General features: G+C 46.1%; 1 protein-coding gene across 1 annotated transcript in view; it reads right to left on the bottom strand.

Annotated features, from left to right (window-relative positions):
* Positions 1 to 26,056, bottom strand: part of KIF20B (kinesin family member 20B) — a 401,219-nt gene that overhangs the window by 272,611 nt on the left and 102,552 nt on the right. The window contains exons 9-12 of the mRNA XM_029610715.1: positions 17,664 to 17,775; positions 5,515 to 5,586; positions 5,288 to 5,434; positions 4,587 to 4,749 (exon numbers count right to left, since the gene is read on the bottom strand). Of these exons, the coding sequence (XP_029466575.1) occupies positions 4,587 to 4,749; positions 5,288 to 5,434; positions 5,515 to 5,586; positions 17,664 to 17,775 (494 nt within the window). The remainder of the gene's footprint in view (positions 1 to 4,586; positions 4,750 to 5,287; positions 5,435 to 5,514; positions 5,587 to 17,663; positions 17,776 to 26,056) is intronic.

The raw sequence follows: 26,056 nt of genomic DNA, 5'->3' as shown, positions 1-26,056 counted from the left end.
TGGTGAGGCTTTTGGCCGCGGGGGTGGGGGGGGGCATGTCTCTGGGAGGCCTAGAGGGCCCTGGCAAGCTAGGGTCCCTCTGGTGGAGGATGTGTCTGTCATCAGTGGCGGTTGCATGTGGACAAAGAGGTGTGTAGACCCTTAAAGAATTCTACCCAGAAGGATCCTGGGTCTAGATTGAAAACTGCTACATTCCCCAGGGACCCCGTTTGAGGAAGGGTCATGCTGGGGATAGAGAGGTCTGGGGTACTATCGGTGGATCTGGATTCCTGTACTGGCTGGGGGGGGCCCTTGTCCAGGTTCACCCAGGGCCTCATCGCATTGTAGACACAGGGCTGTTGCCTCCTCGTGCTGCGCAGTTCTTATGTGGCAGGCTGGGCAGAGGGCTTGTGCCATGGTTTTGTGTGCGTACGTTGTTGAAACCTCGGTCTATGCGTTTACTGTGCGCGCCGGGAGGCTTAGTTATGCGCTTCGTGTGCGCCAAAGATGTGCGGTAAGGCCGGGATGCGCGCTCACTGAGATTCGTGCGCCGCTGCGCGCACAGCCTTAACTTGTGCGCCCGGCAGAGTTGTGCACGTAGCTGTGCATACGGAACCTAATCGCGCACTGCTGTGCACACAAGTAATTTGTGCGCCCGGCTCGTGTCTGTGTGCACGGTTCAGTTAGGCGGACAGAGCGGCGATCAAGGGGAAATGGCGTCTGTGACCACGCGAGCAAGGTGGCGACCACCCCGGACGATCTCCACATGGGAGGGCCTTCGTATCCGATCGGGGTCTAGCTCAGACTGGGCTGATCAATCTGATGGTACAGACACCAGCTGGCGATCTGTGCGGCTATCCAAGCCTCGGAGACTGGAAACTTAGAAAAGTTTTCTACCTTATCTTGTCTCGGCATTTTCCGGTCTCGTTCTGGGTGGTCTCTGGCTGCGGGGGGGGGGGGGGGGGGGGGAGAGAGAAAAGTACCTTCACCGCTACGCTCAGGATTGCACCTGCTGCCTCTCAGCCGCTCCCATTGCCGGGGGCTAAGTCCAAGCCGGGAACCAGCTACCGGACCGAGGCCTACCTCTGAGGGACGTCGGAAATCACCTCAGGAATTCTCAACTGGGGGAGGGACCCTTAGGTATCACCGCAGGAGAGCGGGGCTATTCTGGAGAGGTAAGATTTCTTCTTTGTTTGGAATTTTCTCTCTTTGGTTTGAATACTCTAACGCTGAGCAAGCGTGTATAGAGTCCCGAACTGCTATGGAGATGGAAAATACTGAAGAGCAGAGCTTCTTGCACGGGTATAAGCAAGTTTGCTTACTGTAAACTGTGTTTCCGTAGATAGCAGGATGAATTAGCTATGCTTTCATGGGAACTGTCAATCAGGCCTGGAAGGTTTGCTCTGAGGTTGCGCGTGAGTTCCTGCGCTGGAATAGACTCTCCTCAGTCTGTGATTAAGCAAGCGTGGTCGTAAGGCGGAGTCGACTGTTCAGGGAGGTAGGTGGGTCAGCATGGTTAAACCATCCTGCTATCTACGGAAACACCGTTTACAGTAAGCAAACTTGCTTTTTCCCGTCGATAGCAGGGCTGAATTAGCCATGCTGTCATGGGAGTCCTAAGCTCCACATCACACTGAAGGAAATTTTATTAGTCTCAGATACCTTTGAAGTGTGATGAAACCATGAGTGACAGTCGACTCAGTTACTCTGTGGATAAGGTTTGTAGAAGAATTCTTCTCAGTTTAGCATCTTCAGTGGTCTGTTGATCCAGACAGTAATGGGAAGTGAAAGTATGAAGAGATGGCCCACGTAGCAGCCTTGCAGATGTCCAGTGGCGCTACGTGTCAAAGGTGAGCTAGGGAAGTTGCTACTGCATGTGTTTTATGAGCTGTGGGCTGAGAAGATAGCTTGCACTGTCACTTTTCATAACAGAATTGCATACACTAGGTAATCCAGCTAGAGATCGTACGCTTAGCTATTGGAAGGCCCGGAGCATTGGGATTGAAGGAAACAAAGAGCTGTGAAGGTCTTTTCTGCGAGTTGGTTAGTTTTTATTGTACGCCAATGCTCTTTTACAGTCCAAGGTGTGCAATAATTTCTCCCGTTCATTGTGATGAGGCTTTGGACAAAACGTTGGGAGCTCAAAGGACTGGTTGAGGTGGAATTGGGAGATAACTTTCGGCAAAAAAAGTTGGATGAGTTCGTAGAAGGGCCTTGTGGTGGAAAAATTGGAGATACGGGCTATAATGTACCAATGCCTGCAACTCACGCGTCGGGCCGACGTAACCGCTGTTAAGAATACTACTTTCCAAGTGAGGTATTTAATATGCGCCGAATCCATCGGCTCAAATGGTGGCAATTGTTCTAGAACCAAATTGAGATTCCAGGGTACTGGAGGCTTAGAGACTGGTGGACGAAGATGGAGACCTCGCATGAATCTAGAAACGGACGGGTGTAATGAAATCGGTTGACCAAAGAGCCTTTGGTAAGCAGCAATGGCACGTAGGTGAACCCTGACTGAGGCAGTGGCAAAACCTGCGGTATACAAGGTGTGAAAATAGTCTAATTTGTCCGGAGTACAAGAAAGCGGGTCTAAACCCTTGGAGCCGCACCATGTCGCATATCTCTGCCACTTGAATTGATAACTGCGTCTGGTGGATGGTTTCCGGGATTCAAACATTATGTCCTGGACTGTGATGGAGAAACCTTGTTCAGAGAAAAAAAAAAAAAGACTGGTTCAACCTCCAAGCTGTTAGATGCAGGGACGAATGGAGCAGAGTTCCCTGCTCCTGTGACAGGAGGTCTTCGCGTTGCGGTAGGCGCAGCAGTGCGTCTGCTGATAGTTGCAGATGTGTGTACTATGGCTGTCGAGGCCATGCAGGTGCTACCAGAATTTGTGAGTGGACGGACGTGGAGATTGTCTATCCCCGCTCGGCGAGGAACCTGGCATATGGAAGGAAGCTTGCATTATCTCATAGAAGCCCGAGAGAGCTATGGACAAATTAAAGAAGGCCTCCTTTGTTTGGGGAGGCATCGGAGGGAGAGACGAAGCAGAGGGGCATCCCAGTGGTACCGCCGCTTTAAGGATGTCCAAGTCTGCCAGAGGTGAGAAATTATGGGTCACCTGGGCAGTCTTTGATAATTTCCGTTTTTTCGAGAGGGGCTCCTGTAGCACATCCCCTGTGGACCTATGGTATGACGTAGAGGAGAGCTCTGAGAAAGCCTGGAAAGATGGTGAGGAAGATCCCGAGGAGACAGATGTAACATGTTGTGCCTCACTCTCGGACGGGGACAACGACTCGGAGCAGCTGAGGTGTGCAGTAGTCTGCGTCCCCTGTGGGCTGCATCATTCTGTAAGCAGCTTTCAGTCCCAACATTGATGTTTGCGTCGTGGCGCCGGGAGCAGACGTATGGGAGACATCCTCTGTTTTCTCCGGTGCTGAGTCGATATGCACCGTGTGTGCTTCGATGATCTTTCCGCCGGTGTCTGCACATGCTTCCTTTTTTTTTTGCGTCTTCGCGGTGGGTGCCGTGTTCTAGGGTCGCTTCTGCATCGGCGCCGCGTGTCGTTATACTAGATGCGGCGTGCATCAGCATCAATGCGTCAGCACCGTGCGTTGGCGCAGATGAAGATGTGCTCTGTCTTGGTGCCGATGAGGGTGGGCCTTGTGTCTGCACCGATGAGGCGTTTCGCAACGCCGGCGCACCATGTGGCTTGATCAAAGCCTCAGTTTGTGGCGCGGGTCTTTTGGCTGTCCAGCTCACCGACGCCACCAACGCGTCGCGACCGTGGCGGTCGGTGCATTTTTGGTCTCTGCCTCGAGGCCTGTCGTGTTTGGGCTTGTTTCCGTGCTCGACCTGGCTGTCGCCAGTTCCAAGGACGACGCTCAACGCATTTGTGGGGGTGTCGGGGCGGCTGGTCCCAGTGAAGATAGGGCTTACGCCCCACCCTCGGAGGCCCTGTCTACGGTCCGTCAGCTTCTCATGCCGCTGACGACGCACCCTGGGGGACATTTTGCCGCACAGCGGGCAGGTCTGCATCGGGAGGTCTGAGCTCAAACACAGATAGCAGTCATGTCCATCCGTGATGGACATGACTTTGCCGCAGGGGCACGGTTTAAACCCCGATGGCCGTTCTTTCCTACCATGTTCCTTCACATTTTTAGGCGAATTTTTGTCTTTGTGAAGTTTTTCCTCTTCAGAGCGGAGGAGATCTGAAGCTCCGCGTGCGATCCTGCGCGCGGAAAAACAGACTGAGGAGAGTCGATTCCAGCACGGGAACTCACGCACAGCCTCAGAGCAAAGCTCTGACATCACTTTGAAGCTCCACCTTCCAGGCCTGATTGACAGTTCCCATGACAGCATGGCTAATTCAGCCCTGCTATCGACGGGAAAATGTACTGGTGCTGACGTCAGATTGAAATCTGACTCGGTCTCCAACTGCTATCAGGAGCACACTATACCCATTGGTCCTGAGTCCATCTGCCGCACGCTAGGAAAATTGGACTTTTTTCATTACTTTTGAACATGAAGAATTTCACCTCTACCAATTTATTAAAATATCGTGTTTTTGGAATGCAGTTTAACTTTTCTCTGGCAAATATTACCTTCTGGGCTACTGCAGAAAACCTGAGTACATTGAGCGTCTCATCGTATGCAGAGGCAGACTGGCCTATATTCACGATCGTGTAGATTTTGCCTTTTCCACAAAAGAAGCTTTGCAGGTAGTGGGTGAGTTTGCTTTCTCTAAAAGGCACATGCTGCTGCAACCTAAAACACATTTGAGGTATATTTTTTAGACATGAAGGAAACTTTTGTAGTCTTGAAAGCTCACGTACATCAACTTTGAATTATTCTTAAATTGGTCCAAGAGAAAAAGTATCACATCAAAACACAAAAGATTTCTCTATTTAATGAAGATACTCCATAGACAGCTATAGTTTTTTTCTTTTTTTACATACTATAAGAAAAAATTACATGGAACCACAAACCTATTAAATACATTTTTAAAAAATGCATTTCAGACAAGTGTGAAATGAACAAAATCATTATCAAATAAATGCTATAATTCTCTTATCCTCTTTAATAGCACATAATCTAGATTAAGCCCTTACACTTTGATAGAGTACTTCAAAGCATTCTTTGACCTCAGTTTCATATGATTTTTCTCAGTTTGAGAGAAAAGAAAGCTTAAGTATTTAGTTATTGTTATATTTAGCAACAAAGAAAGAATCAAAACCAAAATTATAATCCTTCCAATTTAACTAGCAAATAAAAAAAGTCATTTATTTTTGTAAGAGATGCCTACTTTGACTGTTGACTGTTCTTCAGTGCATTAATGCATTTTCCAAGGATTAATAAAGACGTGTTAATGTTGCCACTCTCTTTCAATCTATGGCCTTCATTTTTTGTCTTAGTACATCGTTCTGAGCCAGCCAGATCGCACAATGACAACCTGAAAATAGAGCACCATGATTCAGAAAGTGTCTGTAAAAAACACTAGCGAGTCACTGTATCATTGAATTTATCACTTACTCGCTAATTTTTGTCACACGGGGACCATCATCATCCTCAATTCTTAACAACCGGATGGTAAATATGCTGTGACTGTAAGAAGCACAATATATATATATATATATATATAAAATTGTCTGCACACTGTATAATACAAATCAGTGGGTTTCTTTATTTTTCCCCCCCACATGCCAATGAAGCTATTTCTACATGTTAAAGAAAAAAAAAAAAAAAAAGACACAATTGTACTCCACACTGAGGAAATACACAATACCAGCAACCATTGCCCACTTCCCACCCAAACAAATCTTACATCCTAGTTTTCCTTAACATTCTTTCTATAGTGCACACCAAACAAATTTAAAATCATTTCTATGTTACCATAGACAGCAGACAGGCCCAATGAACTCTCTTTTCAGGGGTGCAATAGTCTAATTGATCAATTAAAGGCCTCTATCCAAGACTTTGACTCCCCCCCCCCCCCTTGAGCCAGGGATCTCAAACCTTCCTGGCCATGGCCCAGATAGCAGATGTGATGTGAATAAAAAAAAATATATATACTGAACTTTAGTGCAGATTTTTGTTCACGTACTTAAAAAAATTGAAGGCTAACCCAAAGATATGCATTCAAAAATACGCTTGGCATGCACAACACATTTATGCGCATTGTATGGAAAACATGATTTATGCTCCTAAAAGTTGTGCACACAATACATGAGTTACAAGCATGAGTCCTTTGTGTGAATCTAGTCAGACCAGTTCCGACAAATGGTTATGCACCCCTACCAGTAAATTAACAGGTCGCTGAAGTCACCCTTATATGCATCTGTGCTGACCTTAGCCTGCCAGTATTGTCTCTAGCAGATGTTACAAGTGTGCATCCCATGCTATTGTCTGAGGCCTGGTTTTCCTGAAAGCAGAGAGTTGCTTACCTCTAAGAGGTGTTCTTCCAAGGACAGCAAGATGTTAATCCTCACACATGGGTGACATCAAATGGAGCCCCAAGGAGGAAAACTTACCAAAGTCTGCAGAAACTTTGGGTAGACTCAGCATGTCTACTATGGCCTATACCAGTGGTTCTCAACCTTTTTTCGGCCGGGACACACCTGACAGATGGTTCTCACATGCGTGACACACTGAACATGTGACCATCACGGGACAAAATGTAAATATACATTCTGCATCCTCAGGAACCACGTCGACCCCCAAAAATGGGTGCAGAGCAGAACTAGGGCATTACCCGTACGGCTCACCATACAAAAAAAAGATATTCTGGATCTGATGACATCTCAGTAAAAGCAAAGCAAACTCTCTTTACTGGCAAGCACAATACCCCTCCTTATGAAAAGACAGTAATTAACCAGGCCCTAAACACTAATACACCTCCTATTGGGAAAACAGAGCAAGCCAAGCTGCTATAGATACCCACTTAGAAATAATTGTAAAACTATACTAATAAATGTTACAAAACAGCTGATGAACAGAATAACATCCAACAATTAAAAACTCATAAAAATTATTAAAAATTGTCTAAATATCAAAATATTTCAAAACAGCAGACACATCACATAACACCCAATAATTAAAATGGCAATCAATCAAGAAAAATAAACTTAAAAAGCCACCTTTACTTACCCTCTCTAGCAACTCTCCTACTCCTTTCCCTTGCAGACCAATAGCACTCACCAGAAGCAGCAGTGGCTGCTAAAGCTCTGTCCTCACAGTCCTCTTCCTTAGGGCCCACAACCAGTCTCTGTCTCACACAGACCAGTAACTTCCCTAACTAGTATCTCTTCCTCACACACACACCAGTCACCTCCCTGACCAGTCTCTGTCTCTCACACACACACACACACCAGTCACCTCCCTGACCAGTCTCTCTCAATCACACACATGCTGTCACTTACATACAAGCTCACACATACTGTCACTTACAACCACACACACTGCCACTTATGCACCCATTGTACCACACACACAAGCTCTCACTCATGCACCCAAGCACCCATTCTACCACAGGCACACAAGCTCTCACTCATGCAATCAGGCATGCATTCTAACACACACACACAAAGCTGCCACTCACGCACCCAGGCATGCATTCCAACACACACATACATAAAGCTGCCACTCACGCACCCAGGCATGCATTCTAACACACACACACAAAGCTCCCACTCATGCACCCAGGCACCCATTCTACCACAGGCACACAAGCTCTCACTCATGCAATCAGGCATGCATTCTAACACACACACACAAAGCTGCCACTCACGCACCCAGGCATGCATTCCAACACACACATACATAAAGCTGCCACTCACCACCCAGGCATGCATTCTAACACACACACACAAAGCTCCCACTCATGCACCCAGGCACCCATTCTACCACAGGCACACAAGCTCTCACTCATGCACCCAGGCACCCATTCTACCACACACACACAAGCTCTCACTCATGCACCCATTCTACAACAGGCACACAAGCTCTCACTCATGCACCCAGGCACCCATTCTACCACACACACACAAGCTCTCACTCACGCACCCAGACACCCATTCTACCACACACACACACACAAGCTCTCACTCACGCACCCAGGCACCCATTCTACCACACACACACACACAAGCTCTCACTCACGCACCCAGGCACCCATTCTACCACACACACACAAGCTCTTACTCATGCACCCAGGCACCCATTCTACCACACACACACAAGCTCTTACTCATGCACCCAGGCACCCATTCTACCACACACACACAAGCTCTCACTCATGCACCCATTCTACAACAGGCACACAAGCTCTCACTCATGCACCCATTCTACAACAGGCACACAAGCTGTCACTCTTGCACCCAGGCACCCATTCTACCACACACACACAAGCTCTCACTCACGCACCCAGGCACCCATTCTACCACAGGCACACAAGTTCTTACTCATGCACCCAGGCACCCATTCTACCACACACACACACACACACAAGCTCTCCCTCATGCACCCAGGCACCCATTCTACCACACACACACACACACACACAAGCTCTCACTCATGCACACAGGCACCCATTCTACCACACACACGCACACAAGCTCTCACTCATGCACCCAGGCACCCATTCTACCACACACACACACAAGCTCTCACTCATGCACACAGACACCCATTCTACCACAAGCACACAAGCTCACATGGAGCCTCTTCTCATTGTTTGGCCTCCACTTCTCAGCCACCTCTGGCCTGACCTCCCGCGGTACGCAACGTCTCTCCAGCCGCCTCCCGCAATGTGCAGGGTCTCTTCGCTCTTCAGCCGCCGGCAGCGGCGCGCAGCGTCTCTTCCTTCTTCGGCCCCGCCGCTGGTGACGCACAGGTCTCTCTGCTCTTCAGCTGCCGGCGGCGCGCAGCGTCTCTTCCTTCTTCGGCCCCGCCGCTGGTGACGCACAGGTCTCTCTGCTCTTCAGCTGCCGGCGGCGCGCAGCGTCTCTTCCTTCTTCGGCCCCGCCGCTGGTGACGCACAGGTCTCTCTGCTCTTCAGCTGCCGGCGGCGCGCAGCGTCTCTTCCTTCTTCGGCCCCGCTGGCGTCGGCACGCAGCGTCTCTTCCTTCTTCGGCCCCGCTGACGTCGGCGCGCAGCGTCTCTTCATTCTTCGGCCCCGCTGACGTCGGCGCGCAGCGTCTCTTCCTTCTTCGGCCCCGCTGGCGTTGGCGCGCAGCGTCTCTTCGTTCTTCGGCCGCGCTGGCGTTGGCGCGCAGCGTCTCTTCATTCTTCGGCCGCGCTGGCGTTGGCGCGCAGCTTCTCTTCATTCTTCGGCCCCGCCCCTAGGGAGAAGGGAAGCACAAGCGGGGCAGTGGAACACCGGGAGCCGCGACACACCTGCCGGAGCTTGGCGACACACTGGTGTGTCGCGACACACCGGTTGAGAACCACTGGCCTATACCATGCCTCCACACTGGGTCCTGCTTCAGTCTCCTAACAATTATGATTAAAATAAAATAGGAGAAACCCACCTCCACAGGGTGGCTGGTAGGTTTCATGGGGACTAATATCCTGCTATCTTCAGAGAACATCTATTATAGATAAGCAACTCTTTCTCCAAGGGCAAGCAGGATGGTAGTCCTCACACATGGGTGAATACCTAGCTATAGGCTGCTCCCCAACACAAAAGGGACCAATAGACACCTAACCAGGTACCAACTAGCACAACACTGGTGCTGTTGGTAACAGAGGGGGAGCAGCCTGAACTCAAAGGGCCCTAGGCGGAAGAGTTGGGCTCTACACCTCGAACAGGTTCCAAAGGGCAGACTGGCCGAACCTGTTGCATCAGCCATCCCCATCCCAACGGTAATGAGATGTAAAAATATGGAGAGAACTCCAGGTCGCAACCTTACAGATCTCCTCCATGGGAACTGCTTGCAAATAGACCACTGACACTGCCATGGCTCTGACAGAATGAGCCTTGACATGACCCCGAAGATGCAGCCCCACCCAGGCATAACAGAAGGAGATGCAATCTACTAGCCAACTAAATAGTGCACTTGGCAATGGCAATGTACAACCTATTCTTATCAAAAGAAACAAAGTTGAGTGGACTGTCTATGGGCTTGTCTGCTCCAGAAAAAAGGCTAAAGGATCATTTGCAATCCAAACTGTGCTGTGCTTGTTCGCCATGGTGTAAATGGGGCCTGGGAAAGAATATCAGTAGGACAACTGACTGGTTAAGATGGAAATCAGTCACCACCTTAAACAGGAACTTAGGGTGCATATGCAAGACCATCCTGTCGTGATAAAACTTGGTATAAGTTGGAGAAGTTATCAAGGACAGCACACAGGGTCAGCGAGCTCCAGAAGTGACCGCCACCAAAAATATGACCTTCCAAGTCAGGTATTTCAGGTCACAGATGCACAGCAGCTCACAAGGAGCTTTTATCAGCAAAGCTAACACCACATTCAGGTCCCAAAACACAGCAGGAGGCCTTAGGGGAGGCTTCAATTAAAGCAGGGTCCGCATAAACGTACAACTATAGACACTACAGAGATGATCGTAGCATCTATACCTTGGTGATATGTGCCAACTGCACTAAGAAGAACTCTAACGGAGTTGGTTTTAAGTCTGCTTCCGATAGGTATAGAAGTTAATAAAGCAGATTTTGTTTGGGGTAGGAGAACGGATCTAGGGCGATCTTCTCACACCACACAGAAAACCACCTCCATTTCAGTCCATAGAAATTTCTAGAAGCCACCAGGACCCGAGACACATCCCCTGAAAAATCAAACTGCTGCAGAATTAACCTCTCAACATCCAGGTTGTGAGCGACATGGCCTGGAGGATAGGGTGCCATAGTCTGCCTTGTCTTGCGTGATGAGATCTGGGGAAATCCCCAGAAGGACAACTCCCGTAGGAGTGGAAAACAGACCTGACTCATAAGAACATGCCATACTGGGTCAGACCAAAGGTCCATCAATCCCAGCATGCTGTTTCAAACAGTGGCCAATCCAGGCTATAAGTACCTGGCAAGTACCCAAAAACTAAGTCTATCCCAAGCTACTGAGGCTAGTAATAGCAGTGGCTATTTTTTAACTGGCTGATTCAATAAGCTCCACAGGAGAGCCGGTGCTCCAAGGAGAGCGCCTGCTCTCTCAGACACCTCTCCTGGGTGCGCGATTCAGTATTTAAATTAGGGCCCGCGCTAATAAGGAAGCGCTAGGTACACTAGCACGTCCCTAGCACCTCAATGGCGGAAGTGGCGGCTGTCAGCGGGTCTGACAACCAATGCTTAATTTTACCAACATCTGTTGTCGAACCCGCTGACAGCCGCGGGCAGATTTTAATTTTTTTTTTTAAAGAAGTTTTTTTATTTTTATTTTTGGGGTGTACAGAAAAGCAGTTTTTTCTGCTTTTCTGTACCCTTCCCCGGTGCCGTCTGAAATCAACGCCTGCTTTGGGTAGGCGTTATTTTCCGAGAGTAAAATGTGCGGCATAACCACACATTTTACTTTCTGTATTTCGGGTGAGTAACTAATAGGGCTAATCAACATGCATTTGCATGTGATGAGTGCTTTTAGTTTGGGAGGGGGGGGGGGTTTAGCCACGCATTTTCCACGCGTTATTACCCCTTACTATATAAGGGGTAATAATAGCGCATCAAAAACACACGGCCAAAGAAGAGCTAAACTGTGTGCTCGGCCTGTAAGTCAACTTGATTAATAGCAAGTAATGGACTTCTCCAAGAAATTATCCAATCCTTTTTTAAACCCAGCTACACTAACTGCACTAACCACATCCCCTGGCAACAAATTCCAGAGTTTAATTGTGCATTGAGTGAAAAAGAACTTTCTCCGTTTAGTTTTATATGTGCCACATGCTAACTTCATGGTGTGCCCCCCTAGTCCTTCTAATATCCAAAAGAGTAAATCAATTTACATTTACCTGTTCTAGACCTCATGATTTTAAACACCTCTATCATAACCCTCCTCAGCCGTCTTCTCCAAGCTGAACAGTCCTAACCTCTTTAGTCTTTCCTCATAGGGGAGTTATTCCATCCCCTTTATCATTTTGGTAGCCCTTCTCCATCGTAACTATATCTTTGAGATGCGGCGACCAGAATTGTACACAGTATTCAAGGTGGGGTCTCACCATGAAGCGATACAGAGACATTATGACATTTTCTGTTTTATTCACCATTCCCTTCCTAATAATTCCTAACATTGTTTGTTTTTTTTGACTGCCGCAGCACACTGAGCCGATGATTTCAATGTATTATCCACTATGATACCTAGATCTCTTTCCTGGATGGTTGCTCCTAATATGAAACCTAACATTGTGTAACTATAGCATGGGTTATTTCTCCCTATATGCATAACCTTGCACTTATCCACATTAAATTTCATCTCCCATTTGGATGCCCAATTTTCCAGTCTCACAAGGTCCTCTTCAATTTATCACAATCCGCTTGTGATTTAACTATGAATAATTTTGTACCATCTGTAACTGATTACCTCATTTGTCTTATTCCTTTCCAGATCATTTATAAATATATTGAAAAGCACAAGTCCCAGGTTATATCGCCGAGACACTCTACTACTAATAGCCAGTCAGGGGCTATGAGAATCATAGTCCCTTTGCCTCACGAAGCTTCAAGAGCCTTCGCCACTAAGGGAATTTGAAGATATGCGTACAGAAGATCCTTGCCCCAATGATGGGCAAGGGCGTCCGAGGATGGTTTACCATCTGACCTATACAGAGAGCAGAAATGAGGACCCTTTCCGTTGCAGGAGGACATGCACAGATCTAACATCTGGGCCCTGTATGAAGGCTTGTAGCCACTGGAAAAAACTCCAAAGAAAAGGCAGCCTAATCAATGCCTAGTCCAGGAGGTACTGGAGTGGGTCCAGCTGAAGTTCCCTCTCTAGGCGGGGCATGGTGAGGCACACGCACAGCCCCTGTATCATGTGTTTTCAAAGTTGTACGCGTTGGGACTCGCCTGATGTTACTCACACTGACATCCTTGGAGGGAAATACAGCACACAAACGTGCGGTAGATGGTGCTGCCGAGGCCTACCACGGAGTGGGCTGACAAAGCCTACAGCAGGGCCTAGCCCGCTGGGGGTTGCTCAACCCACTCGGAAGCCCAATTCACCTTATCCCAATGGGAGTGGGAACATCGGTACGGTGTGCCGAGCACAGAGACCGAGGGGAGTCCTACCGAAGGTCTCTCTCTACTTGTCTCTGAATCGAGAGGTACATTTTTTGTTTTGGTTTTTTTTTTTTACCCTACCTGGGCTCAGTGCTTTTCGGCTGAGTACAGAGACCATTTCCGGCTGCAGGGGGAGAGGGCTTTGGCCATCACCACCAGACTCTGCTTCCCATACTTGTTGCCTTTTAGCTGCCTAAGCAGCAAAGCCCACACTAAGAGCCAGCTACTGGACCAAGGCACACCTCTGAGGGATCTCTAAAATCACCTCAGGAACTCTCAACTGGGGGAGAGACCTTTATGTATCAATGCAGGAGAACGGAGCTCAATTTTCTCCAATTTAGAATGTAGAATTTCTCCTTCCAAAAAGTACAGCAATCCCCATAGGGAGAGGTACATCCACCATTTGCTAGAGATTGAGAATACTGGAGAGCTGAGATCACCACAGGGGTATATGTACTGTGATGTCAGCTTTGCAACCTGACTCCGTCTCCATCTGCTGGCAGGGGAGCATAACCCATTGGTCCTGAATCCTTCGGGCCACACTAGGAAACCACATTATCCCCTCCTGGAGACACTGAAGTCTACAACCTATAGTTGCCTTTCACTGATCCCTGGAAGATGTCTCTTGCCAACTCCTCTCAATTACTCATTAAGTCAACTATATAAGCTCTCCTACTCACCCACCCTTTAGGGAATGGACCTTTACTATCACTCAAGAAACCTCCCATTGCTGGAAGTTTCCTCATGTAGACCTATGGAAAAGTCTAGTCGGCCTTACACTTTGAATCATAATCAAAAGTATCTTAATAAAAAAGGCTTACAGTATTCTACTGGCACATGACTTGGGTATGGGGAATTATTACAGAATCACAAGCATCCTGTTTCTTGCTGGTACTATCAAGGTTTAAAAAATAAGAGTCAAAGTATTTATGACAGTGTACTATTACACTTCCAGGAAAATTAACTTTTTTTTTTTTTTTTTTAAATATTGTTAGGGACTTTCGCTTTAGATTTTATTTTAGGTTCCCCAAAAAATTATTGGTGTTTATTATAAAAAGAAAATAGAATGTCATTGGGGTGGGGGAAAGTTTTTACACTGATTTTCTGCCATTTAATTATAAACAAATGGATACTTTCCCAGGGGGAAAAAAAAAAGTTACTATTTACCCAATAATTTCCTTTTCTTTAATAAGGACAGGTGGATCCAGAACAAGTGGGTTATGCATCTCTACCAGCAGATGGAGCAAAGCTGATGACATGGTACATATACTGCTGCACTGACATCAGCCAGCCAGTATTCTCCATCTCCAGTAAATGGTGGACTTGCATCTACATACTTTTAAAACAAGAAAAGGCCATTTGCCCCACTCTCCTGTAGTGATACCTTATGGTCCCTCCCTCAGTCGAGAATTCTTGAGGTGCTATCTTTGGATCCCTCTCTGATAAGTGCCTTGGTCCGGTAGCTGGTTTGCAGCTGGTGTGGGCTTAACTTAAAATAAAATTTAAAAAAAGCTGAAAGGCAAAGGGCAAAGGTATATGCCCTCTCCCCCACAGCCGGAGACAGACTACATACTCGGCCGGGACAGACCAAGCTCAAGTAAAGGGTTTAAAAAAAAGCAACAGGGTAGTTGGCAGGGATTCCTCCTCCCTCCTGTCTGTGCTCAGCGTGCCAATCCAATGTTCATTCCCATCTCCAGAGCAGCTTAGGGGACATGGGCAGCCTGGTGGGTTGAGCAGCCTTTTGGCTAGGCTCAGCTCAGGCTTTTCTTCTTTGACATGTGGTAGGCTGCAGTGGCGTTTCACGTGGTTTTTCCTGCTCATTAGGCTGCCCTCTTCACTTTGTGCTAGGGTGTCCAGTTGGTTAGGAGGGTCTATCTGGGCATTCACATGCTTATCTATTTGCACAATCTGAGCGGCCTCCTGGGAGCTCAGTTTTTGGACTCATCGCGGCACAGTGTTGGGTGCCTAAATTTTGGGGGCCTAGATTCTTTTTGCAGCGCGAATACAGCTGGACACATGCTTCTCAGACACCTGTTGGAGTGTACTGACAGATTAATGGTGCCTGTAGCAAAGAAACCTAAGTGCCTTACCCTCTGTGCTGCTAGTCATATTAGAGCATCTCAGTCTGGAGATCCCTCTACCTTGTGTCAGCACTGCTTGGGGGCTCAGGGGAATTGCCTTCCTCTGATTTTACTAAGCCCTTTTCTTCCCAGCCTAATGGACTGAGAAAAGAGCTGCCAGAAGGGTTGCCTGACTTTGGAGCTTCCCCAACTGGTTTGTTAGTGGGTGAAGATAGTCCCAGTGGACAAAGGACAGGTGCCTCCTGGTTTAGGCATGGATCCCTCTGACACTTCTTGGGTAGACATTTGTCAGGGACTGCAGTCTTTTCTTCAGGCGCAGTCCTCAGCTCTGGCCAATCTTAAATCAGGGTCGCAGGCGGCAAAATCCTGCACACCCGGTGCTGCAGGTAAGCATCGGAGTACGCCTAGATCTGTTGCCTGACTTCCTGATAGGGACCCAGAACGATGAAACTGATCCTTACTCCCTGGATGGGGAAATTCCTCTGGGCTTGGAGCCATATAGAACTATGTTGCAGTTCGTTCATAGTGATGATTTCCCAAACACTGAAGATGCTGGGAGTACCTGGGGCTGAATCCATGTCTAAGCCAGAGAAAGATCCCATTTTGATTTCTTTGCGTAAAGCATCATGTTTCTTCCCTGTTATGAAGGCCACTCAAGAATTGATTGATCTTGAGTGGGGTGCTTTGGAAGCTGATTTCAAAGGGGGACGAGTCTTGGAAAGACTGTATGCCCTGCATCCAGCTTCGACAGCAATTGTGTTTTCTGAAAGTGGATGTGCTTATGTTTGCCGATACCAAGCAGACAACTATTCCCATAGAAGGGGGAGAGGCCTTGAAAGTTGCACAGGATAGGAGAATTGAGGCCACCCTTAAGCAGGCATTTGCAGCAATGACAAATGCATTTGCAGATAGCTGGTGGCTTGCTTTTGCTTACTTCTCTCTCTCAGGAGGTTGATGAACCTGGTGTGAATTCCTGGACAGTGATGAACTAGCAACCGCCTTTTTGGCAGGTGCGGGCTGCAATTTGGTCCGCACTTCGGCCAGAGGCAGCTTTGGTACTAATGGCCAGGTCAGTCGATGTAACCTCCAAGTCTTACCTTATGAAGTTGCCCTTTAAAGGCTTGCTCTTGGCTTGGGAGCGAGCTGGACAAAATGGTCAATAATGGAGTCCCAGGTTCCTCACTTGCCAGAGAATAAGAAAGATGCCCGCTCCTTCAGCATGAGAGATCATACTAGGCGAGCAAAATGTTTTTGATCCTGCAGAGGCGTAGCCTTTCAGAGGGCTCAGCATTTGGGTAGGTCTCAGTCCTTTTGTCCCAGGCAGCCGAGATGGAGTAGGCTTGGGTAGTGGAGCCCCCTGAGCCTCCCAAAGAAGCTGTGCCGACCCATCCCCAGAACAGGACATAGGGAGTCGCCTCTCAGAGGTGGGTCAAAATCACATCAGACCAGTGGGTTCTGGAGGTGATACGAGATGGCTATGCACTGGAGTTTTGCAATGTTCCTAGAGACGTGTTCATGGCATCTCCCTGCAACTTTCCACAAAAGAGACAGGTATTGGAGTGTATGTTGTCAAGACTCCTTAGTCTGCAGGCTGTGGTTCCAGCGCCTACATCAAGAAAATATGGGCCAATATTTCTTTTATTTTGTTGTGCCCAAGGAGGGCTCTTTTCGCCCCATCCTGGATCTCAAGGGGGTCAGTCATTTGCGTACAACTCGTTTACACTCAGTTATATTGGCAACCGTTGGGTTTTTCTTATGTCTCTCTGGATTTTTCCGAGGCATACCTGCATATTCCCAACAGCTAAGAGCATCAATGATTTCTGCATTTCTGTTTTTCATCTGAGCACCTTTCTGTCCCTTGCTGTTACTGTCTTAGTGGGTGCCCCCTCCTGTACCCTGTCCCTGACACCATTTAATTTAAATCCTGCGAGTTATCAGAACTAGAGAGCTCAACTTCAAGGGGAGGTGGCTGGTTAGGCAGAAAACCTTGACTCCTAGCCAGTTACTGGGAGGGACAGACTCCTGTCTCAGGGTTTATCAAAGCACCAGCCAGTCAGCAAGACAGTCTCAAAAGCTTCAGTACATCAACCTTAGTCTTACATTGATCCAAGAAAAAAAAAAAAATTTCACAATCTGAAACCGCCCCCCCCCCCCCCAAAAAAAAAAAACCAAACAAACAAGGGACTAATACCAATATGACTAGCACTTTACACTAGTTTAATGAAAATATTCCATTGGCAGCTACAGATTTTTTTTTCTGTTTTCAGAGACTGCACCCAATTACAAACCTGTTCTTAAACCATGTTTGGCAAATGAAAGTCAAAATTTAAAAATATTTGTTAATCGCTTTACAGATTGTTAGGAAGTCAGCATTGACAACTCTTACCTTCTACTGGAGACGCTATTCAACTTCGTGGAAGCAATGCTCTGGTATTTTTTCCCTAAATTTAGAAGTCTGTGTGCTTCTTTTGAATCAGAAACCTGAATCCATTGGAGATCTGCACAAAAACATGTTACTCTGTAAAATATATTTTTAAACCTACTGAAATCGTACAGCCATGTGGCTTGAACTAGAGCAGGTTATACTTTAATCCAAATGAGATGTATTGAAGAAAAATCGTGGGTACCAAGCTATTTTAATGATAAATATAGAGCGGGTAGGCTTACACATTTAGGAAGGCTACTTCAAAAAAAAAAAAAAAAAAAAGAGGCAGGCAATTATCCTCAACATTGCACAATTACAACTAATTCTTAAAATATTTTTTTTTATTGGTAAATGCACATTACAAAAATAACCGTGGGCAAGGACCAGAAACATATGTACATCAAGTATAGCCATCAAAATATCATGTTTAAATGCATAAAGAATAAAGAAATATCACCGACAGTCCTTACGTTGTGATCTCATTGTAACTGTATATGCGCACATGCATCCCAAGTTAGCCCTCCCCTCCCTCCCGTGTTCCCTAGCAATGTATACAAAAAGGTGAGACATTATATAGAAGCCAGCAGTGCGAAGACAAAGATAATGGCGATGCACATAACAGAGACAGTGTAACTGTATATGGCGTAACAAATGTAAAGCACGGGGCAAGATCTAGCGTCACCTTAGAATCAAACAGGGCCACTCAAGCTCTCCTTCCATTGGCAATATGCCTTCCAGGTATCCCGGAAACCTCCAAGATTTTTCCTAAAATGGGCCATAATCTCAGCCAACCAATAGATCATTCCTAGTTTAGCCTGTACTTCAGCAAAGGATGGGGCCTGAGGGGACTTCCATCTCCTCGCATTCTCAATTCTGGTTGCTGTACACAGAGTTTACCAATTTATTAGAATTATCTTTACCCTGAAAAAGAGGCAAACCTAAAAAGGCCTGTTGTGGGAGAACCCTCGCCTTCTTCTCGCAAAGCTGATGTATCCAAGCCTAAATCGAGGTCCAAAGCGTGCGAATCACGGGGCAGTCCCACCACATGTGAATAAAGCTACCAACGGTGTGGCATCCTCTCCAAAACTGATCCAAAATAATTACTGACATGCGATGTAAACACTGTGGAAAATAATACCATCTCAGCAATAATTTCCATGAATTCTCAATCATATAAGTTGCTATCAAGCCCTTTCCAACGTGTGAAAAAAATCTTTTCCCATTCCTGCTGAGAAAAGGAGAAATTCAGATCAGCGTCCCAGGCTGCCACAGTTAGGCTTCAGGAATTTCTCCTTCCCCAGACCATATATAGTTGATAGTAGTTTAGATGTCTGGTCAGCTTTTTGACACAGAAGCTCAAACTCAGATTTCCCCTTTGGAAAATGCCCATGGAGTTGATTGGTCTGAGCAAAATGACGTAATTGTAAGAACAGAAAGATATCTGAGCTCTGTAAAGCATACTTCATTTGTAAATCAGGGAAAGAAAGGAGCCCCTGTGGTCCCCAAACCTGGCCCCAGAATCTAATCCCCTGCGTATCCCATTTTCGAAAAACAGGATTCTCGTACCCTGGTGTGAAGTGACTATTAGCATATAAGTGCTATAATGATTCTCTTGGGATCCTAAAAACACGTTTCTTGACAACCAAGAGTTTTAAAGGTAATATCATGGTCGGCAGTAAGATATCACCAGGCTGAGTAAGCCAAGTCTTCTTGGGCTGCCAGAGGAAACTGGACACAGTGGGATATGGTTCATGAGCTGTTGGCTAAAATTTACCCATGGTTTCTGTGGATTTTGCCTATGCCAGTCCACAAGCATTTTGAATCTAGCTGCCAGGAAATCTCCAAGTTAGGGCCACCCAGCCCCCCTTTTAGCTCAGATTTATAGAGGATTTGGCACGCTATTCTAGGTCTCTTACCACTCCAAATATATAGCAATAACCTCTTTTGCCACTGAAATAAGCGCTGTTTTGGAATATCAATTGGAAGGGTTTGGAATAGATATATCAATTTGGGAAGTACTGTCATCTTAACAGAAGCAATTCTGCCAAACCAGGATATTCTATACCGATTCCATTCCTCCAGGTCCCGAGTAGTTTTAGCCCACAGCGTATCATAGTTTAATAGAAATAGATCCAGAGTTGCACTAATATACACCCCTAAATATTTGAATTTGTTATTAGCCCATCGAAATCAGCATCTCGCTTTCAGTACAGTCTCCATAGAGGGGAAAATATTGACATTAAGAATCTCCGATTTCTCCCAATTAATTCGGAAGCCCGATACCTTGCTAAAGGCTTCTAGGGCCTGTCTCAATGGCATAAGGGAGGTCTCAGGTTCAGTGACCACAATCAGAATGTTGCCGGCAAATAGTGACAACTTTGAGAAAAAATTCCCCTCTTCTATACCTCATGTATCAGGGTGCTGCCTTATATGATTTACGAAGGGTTTCAGGAAAACTGCAAATAGGAGAGGTGACAGTGAGCAACCTTGCCCAGTACCTCTCCGTACTGAGAAAGTAGGTGAGTATCCCCTGTTTATCTTAATACAGGCTAAGGAATTGGTATATAGCTGTTGTATCCATTGAATGAAGTTACTCCCAAACTGCAACCATCTGAGTAATGCAAACAGGTACGGCCAATGCACCATGTCAAAGGCTCTCTCAGTGTCAACTGAGAGAGCCACCCGTAGGTATCTTGTGTTTTGTAACTCACCAGATCATAATCAGGATTTTATGTCCATTATCACTAGCCTGATGTCCCGGTATGAAACCCGCCTGATCTGTGTGAATAATTTGGGCGATAAAACTATTCAGGCGGTTTGCTAAGATTTTGGCCAGGATTTTTAGGTCTATGTTAATTAGGGAAATCGGTCGATAGGATCCACACACCGTGGGATTGCTACCCGGTTTAGCGATAGTTATGCCTGCTGTGTTAGACGTTGACAGTGGAGTCCCCTCTTTCAGTGATTAAAAATATTTTGCCAATGCCGGAGCGAGCTGTGAAGAGAATTGTTAAGAACATGCCATACTGGGTCAGACCAAGGGTCCAACAAGCCCAGCATCCTGTTTCCAACAGTGGCTAATCCAGGCCATAAAAACCTGGCAAGTACCCAAAAACTAAGTCTATTCCATGTTACCATTGCTAATAATAGCAGTGGCTATTTTCTAAGTCAAATCAATTAGTAGCAGGTAATGGACTTCTCCTCCAAGAACTTATCCAATCCTTTTTTAAACACAGCTATACTAACTGCACTAAGCACATCCTCTGGCAACAAATTCCAGAGTTTAATTGTGCGTTGAATGAAAAAGAACTCTCTCCAATTAGTTTTAAATGTGCCACACGCTAACTTCATTGAGTGCCCCCTAGTCTATTATCCGAAAGAGTAAATAACCGATTCACATCTACCCATTCTAGACCTCTCATGATTTTAAACACCTCTATCATATCCCCCCTCAGCTGTCTCTTCTCCAAGCTGAACAGTACTAACCTCTAATCTTTCCTCATAGGGGAGCTGGTTCCATTCCCCTTATTTTGGCAGCCCTTCTCTGTACCTTCTCCATCGCAATTATATCTTTTTTGAGATTCGGCGATCAGAATCGTACAGAGTACTCAAGGTGTTGTCTTACCATGGAGCAATACAGAGGCATTATGACATTTTCCGTTTTATTCACCATTCCCTTTCTAATAATTCCCAACATTCTATTTGCTTTTTTGACTGCTGCAGCACACTGAACAGACGATTTCATTGTGTTATCCACTATGACACCTAGATCTCTTTCTTGGGTTGTAGCACCTAATATGGAACCTAACATTGTGTAACTATAGCATGGGTTATTTTTCCCTATATGCATCACCTTGCACTTATCCACATTAAATTTCATCTGCCATTTGGATGCCCAATTTTCCAGTCTCACAAGGTCTTCCTGCAATTTATCACAATCTGCTTGTGATTTAACTACTCTGAACAATTTTGTATCATCTGCAAATCTGATGATCTCACTCGTCGTATTTCTTTCCAGATCATTTATAAATATATTGAAAAGTAGGATCCCAATACAGATCCCCGATACACTACTGCCCACTTCTTTCCACTGAGAAAATTGTCCATTTAATCCTACTCTGTTTCCTGTCTTTTAGCCAGTTTGTAATCCACAAAAGGACATCGCCACCTATCCCATGACTTTTTACTTTTCCTAGAAGCCTCTTATGAGGAACTTTGTCAAATGCCTTCTGAAAATCCAAGTACACTACATCTACCGGTTCACCTTTATCCACATGTTTATTAACTCCTTCAAAAAAGTGAAGCAGATTTGTGAGGCAAGACTTGCCTTGGGTAAAGCCATACTGACTTTGTTCCATTAAAGTATGTCTTTCTATAAGTTCTGTGATTTTGATATTTAGAACACTTTCCACTATTTTTCCTGGCACTGAAGTCAGGCTAACCGGTCTGTAGTTTCCCGGTTCGCCCCTGGAGCCCTTTTTAAATATTAGGGTTACATTAGCTATCCTCCAGTCTTCAGGTACAATGGATGATTTTAATGATAGGTTACAAATTTTTACTACTAGGTCTGAAATTTCATTTTTGAGTTCCTTCAGAACTCTGCGGTGTATACCATCCGGTCCAGGTGATTTACTATTCTTCAGTTTGTCAATCAGGTCTACCACATCTTTTAGGTTCACCATGATTTGGTTCAGTCCATCTGAATCATTACCCATGAAAACCTTCTCCAGTACGGGTACCTCCCCAACATCCTCTTCAGTAAACACCAAAGCAAAGAAATCATTTAATCTTTCCACGATGGCCTTATCTTCTCTAAGTGCCCCTTTAACTCCTCAATCATCTAACGGTCCAACTAACTCCCTCACAGGCTTTCTGCTTTGGATATATTTTTAAAAGTTTTTACTGTGAATTTTTCAAATTCTCTCTTAGCCTGTCTTATCAAAGTCTTACATTTAACTTGCCAAAGTTTATGCATTATCCTATTTTCTTCTGTTGGATCCTTCTTCCAATTTTTGAATGAAGATCTTTTGGCTAAAATAGCTTCTTTCACCTCTCCTTTTAACCATGCCGGTAATCATTTTGCCTTCTTTCCACCTTTCTTAATGTGGGGAATACATCTGGACTGTGCTTCTAGGATGGTTTTTTTCTTTTTTTTTTTTTAAACAATGATCACGCCACTTGCACACTTCACTTTTGTAGCTGCTCCTTTCAGTTTTTTCTAACAATTCTTCTCATTTTATCAAAGTTTCCCTTTTAAAAGTTTAGCATGAGAGCCATGGATTTGCTTACTGTCCCCCCTTCCAGTCATCAATTCAAATTTGATCATATTATGATCACTATTGCCAAGCGGCCCCACCACCGTTACCTCTCTCACCAAATCCTGTGCTCCACTGAGAATTAGATCTAAAATTGCTCCCTCTCTTCTGTTCCTGAACAGATTGCTCCATAAAGCTATCATTTATTCCATCCAGGAACTTTATCTCTCTAGCGTGTCCTGATGATACATTTACCCAGTCAATATTGGGGTAATTGAAGTCTCCCATTATTACCGCACTACCAATTTGGTTAGCTTCCCAAATTTCTCTTAGCATTTCACTGTCAGTCTCACTATCTTGACCTATCACTATAATCTTCCCCGATACATGGGATTTCTATCCATAAAGATTCAATTGTGCATTTAGTCTCATGCAGGATGTTTATACCGTTGGATATAAAGCGCCACACCGCCTCCCGGGTGCTCCTCTGTCACTGCGATATAATTTATACCCCGGTATAGACCTGTCCCATTGGTTGTCGTCCTTCCACCATGTCTCTGAAATGCCAATTAAGTCTATGTCATCATTCACTGCTATACATTCTAATTCTCCCATCTTACTTCTTAGACTTCTGGCATTAGCATACAAACATTTCAAAGTTTGTTTTTTGTTTGTATTTTCATTCTGCTTTTTAATTGATAGGGATAAGTTAGAATTTGTTTTAGCTCAGGTGAGTTTTTAGTTACAGGCACTTGGACTACTTTTCTTATTATGGGAACCTCAGGATGCCCTAATTCTAATGCATCGTTTGTATTCTTTGAATACCTCTCTCCGAACCATGCGCTGCTGAGTGACTGTCTGCTTTCCCCTTTGTTCTAGTTTAAAAGATGCTCTCTCCATTTTAAAGGTTAGCGCCAGCAGTCTGGTTCCACCCTGGTTAAGGTGGAGCCTATCCCTTCGGAAGAGACCACCCCTTCCCCAAAAGATTCCCCAGTTCCGAACAAAACTGAATCCCTCTTCCTTGCACCATCATCTCATCCATACTTTGAGACTCCGGAGCTCTGCCTGCCTCTGGTGACTTCCGCGAGGAACAAGGAGCATTTCAGAGAATGCTACCCTGGAGGTTCTGGATTTAAGCTTTCTACCTAAGAGCCTAAATTTGGCTTCCAGAACCTCCCTCCCACATTTTCCTATGTCGTTGGTGCCCACAAGTACCATGACAGTCGGCTCCTCCCCAGCACTGTCTAAAATCCTATCTAGGTGGCGCGTGAGGTCCGCCACCTTCACACCAGGTAGGCATGTTACCAGGCGATCCTCACGCCCATCAGCCACCCAGCTATCTACGTTCCTAATAATCGAATCACCAACTATAACAGCCGACCTAACCCTTCCCACCTGGGCAGTAGGCCTTGGGGAGATATCCTCGGTGCGACAGGACAATGCATCACCTGGAGAGCAGGTCCTTGCTACAGGATCCTTTCCTGCTGCACCAGGTTGATGCTCTCCAATCATGAGACTTTCTTCCAAGGTAGCACCAGGGCTGCCAGTCTGAAGTTGGGACTTGGCTACTATGTCCCTGAAGGTCTCATCTATATACCTCTGTTTGCCTCAGCTACTCCAGGTCTGCCACTCTAGCCTCCAGATATCGGACTCGTTCTGAGAGCCAGGAGCTCTTTGCATCGCATGCATATGTACAACTTCTCACAGGCTGGTAAAAAATCATACATGTGACACTCGATGCAAAAGACTGGGAAGCCCCTCCCCTCTTGCTGCTGGACTGCTGCCTTCATCTTAATTTTGTTCAGTTCCTAGTTAAGTTTTAGGTTGCTATGGGAGTAGGAATGTGTCTAATTAACGTCCTTTAAATGTATTAGTGAATTCACTATATGTCTGGTAGTGGCCTACAAGGGATTGTTGGTAAAATTGCCCTGTGTAGCCATCGAGTCCCGGTGACTTTCCAGGTTTTAGTGCTTTTATGGCCATCTGGATTTCTGTTTCTGTAATGTCCTTATTTAATATGTATTGTTGCGGGGCCTCTAGCACACTAAGTTGTGAATTCGCGAACGGATAGCGTCCAAATCAGCAGAAGATCCCCGAGAGGACACTGCCGATTTGTGTATACGCTCTAAGGCTTTAAGTTGAATCAATACCTGGGTGCGTTCCGCTTTTTTTTTTTTTTTTTTTTTAGGAATGATGCTCGTGCAATAAATTTACCCCTCAGAACAGCCTTCAAGCAGTCCCATACTATCACTGGGTTAACCTCCCCATTATTTATTGCTAGGTAGTCCTGAATATCGCTCTCAACCTGGGAGACAAAACTAGAGTCATCCAAAAGCGAAGTATTGAGCTTACAGAATCTAGTGCCTCTATCGTAATCTTGAATCCGTAGGTTAAACCATATGGGGGGGGCATGGTCCGACCACAAGATAGGCTCTACATCAGGGGTCGGGAACCTTTTTGGCTGAGAGAGCCATGAACGCCACATATTTTAAAATGTAATTCCGTGAGAGCCATACTAACTACAACCCCCCACCCTCCTGACGCCCCCAAGACCTCCAAAATTAATTTACTACAACCCCCATCCTCCTGACCCCCCCCCCCCCCCCAAGACCTGCCAAAAGTCCCTGGTGGTCGAGCGGGGGTCCAGGAGCGGTCCGGGAGTGATCTCCTGGACTTGGGCTGTCTGCTGCCAGTAGTCAAAATGGCGCCGACGGCCCTTTGCCCTCACTATGTCACTGGGGTCGACCAATGGCGGCGGTAGCCCCTGTGACATAGTAAGGGCAAAGGGCCGTCGACGCCATTTTGACTACTGGCAGCAGACAGCCCAAGTCCAGGAGATCACTCCCGGACCGCTCCTGGACCCCCGCTCGACCACCAGGGACTTTTGGCAGGTCTTGGGGGGCGTCAGGAGGGTGGGGGATTTTATTAGATTTTGACTTTTTATTAAAGATTTGTCTGCGAGCCAGATGCAGCCATCAAAAGAGCCATATCTGGCTCCCGAGCCATAGGTTCCTGACCCCTGCTCTATATCAACATCCTGGATCCTTGGCAATAGACCCACACTACCCTGGAACATATCTATCCTTGAATAACTACCAT

Source organism: Rhinatrema bivittatum, chromosome 7 (genome assembly GCF_901001135.1).
Source record: "Rhinatrema bivittatum chromosome 7, aRhiBiv1.1, whole genome shotgun sequence".
Classification (NCBI taxonomy): domain Eukaryota; kingdom Metazoa; phylum Chordata; class Amphibia; order Gymnophiona; family Rhinatrematidae; genus Rhinatrema; species Rhinatrema bivittatum.
The sequence above is the reverse complement of the archived record's forward strand: the minus strand, read 5'-3'. Positions and strand labels throughout refer to the sequence as shown.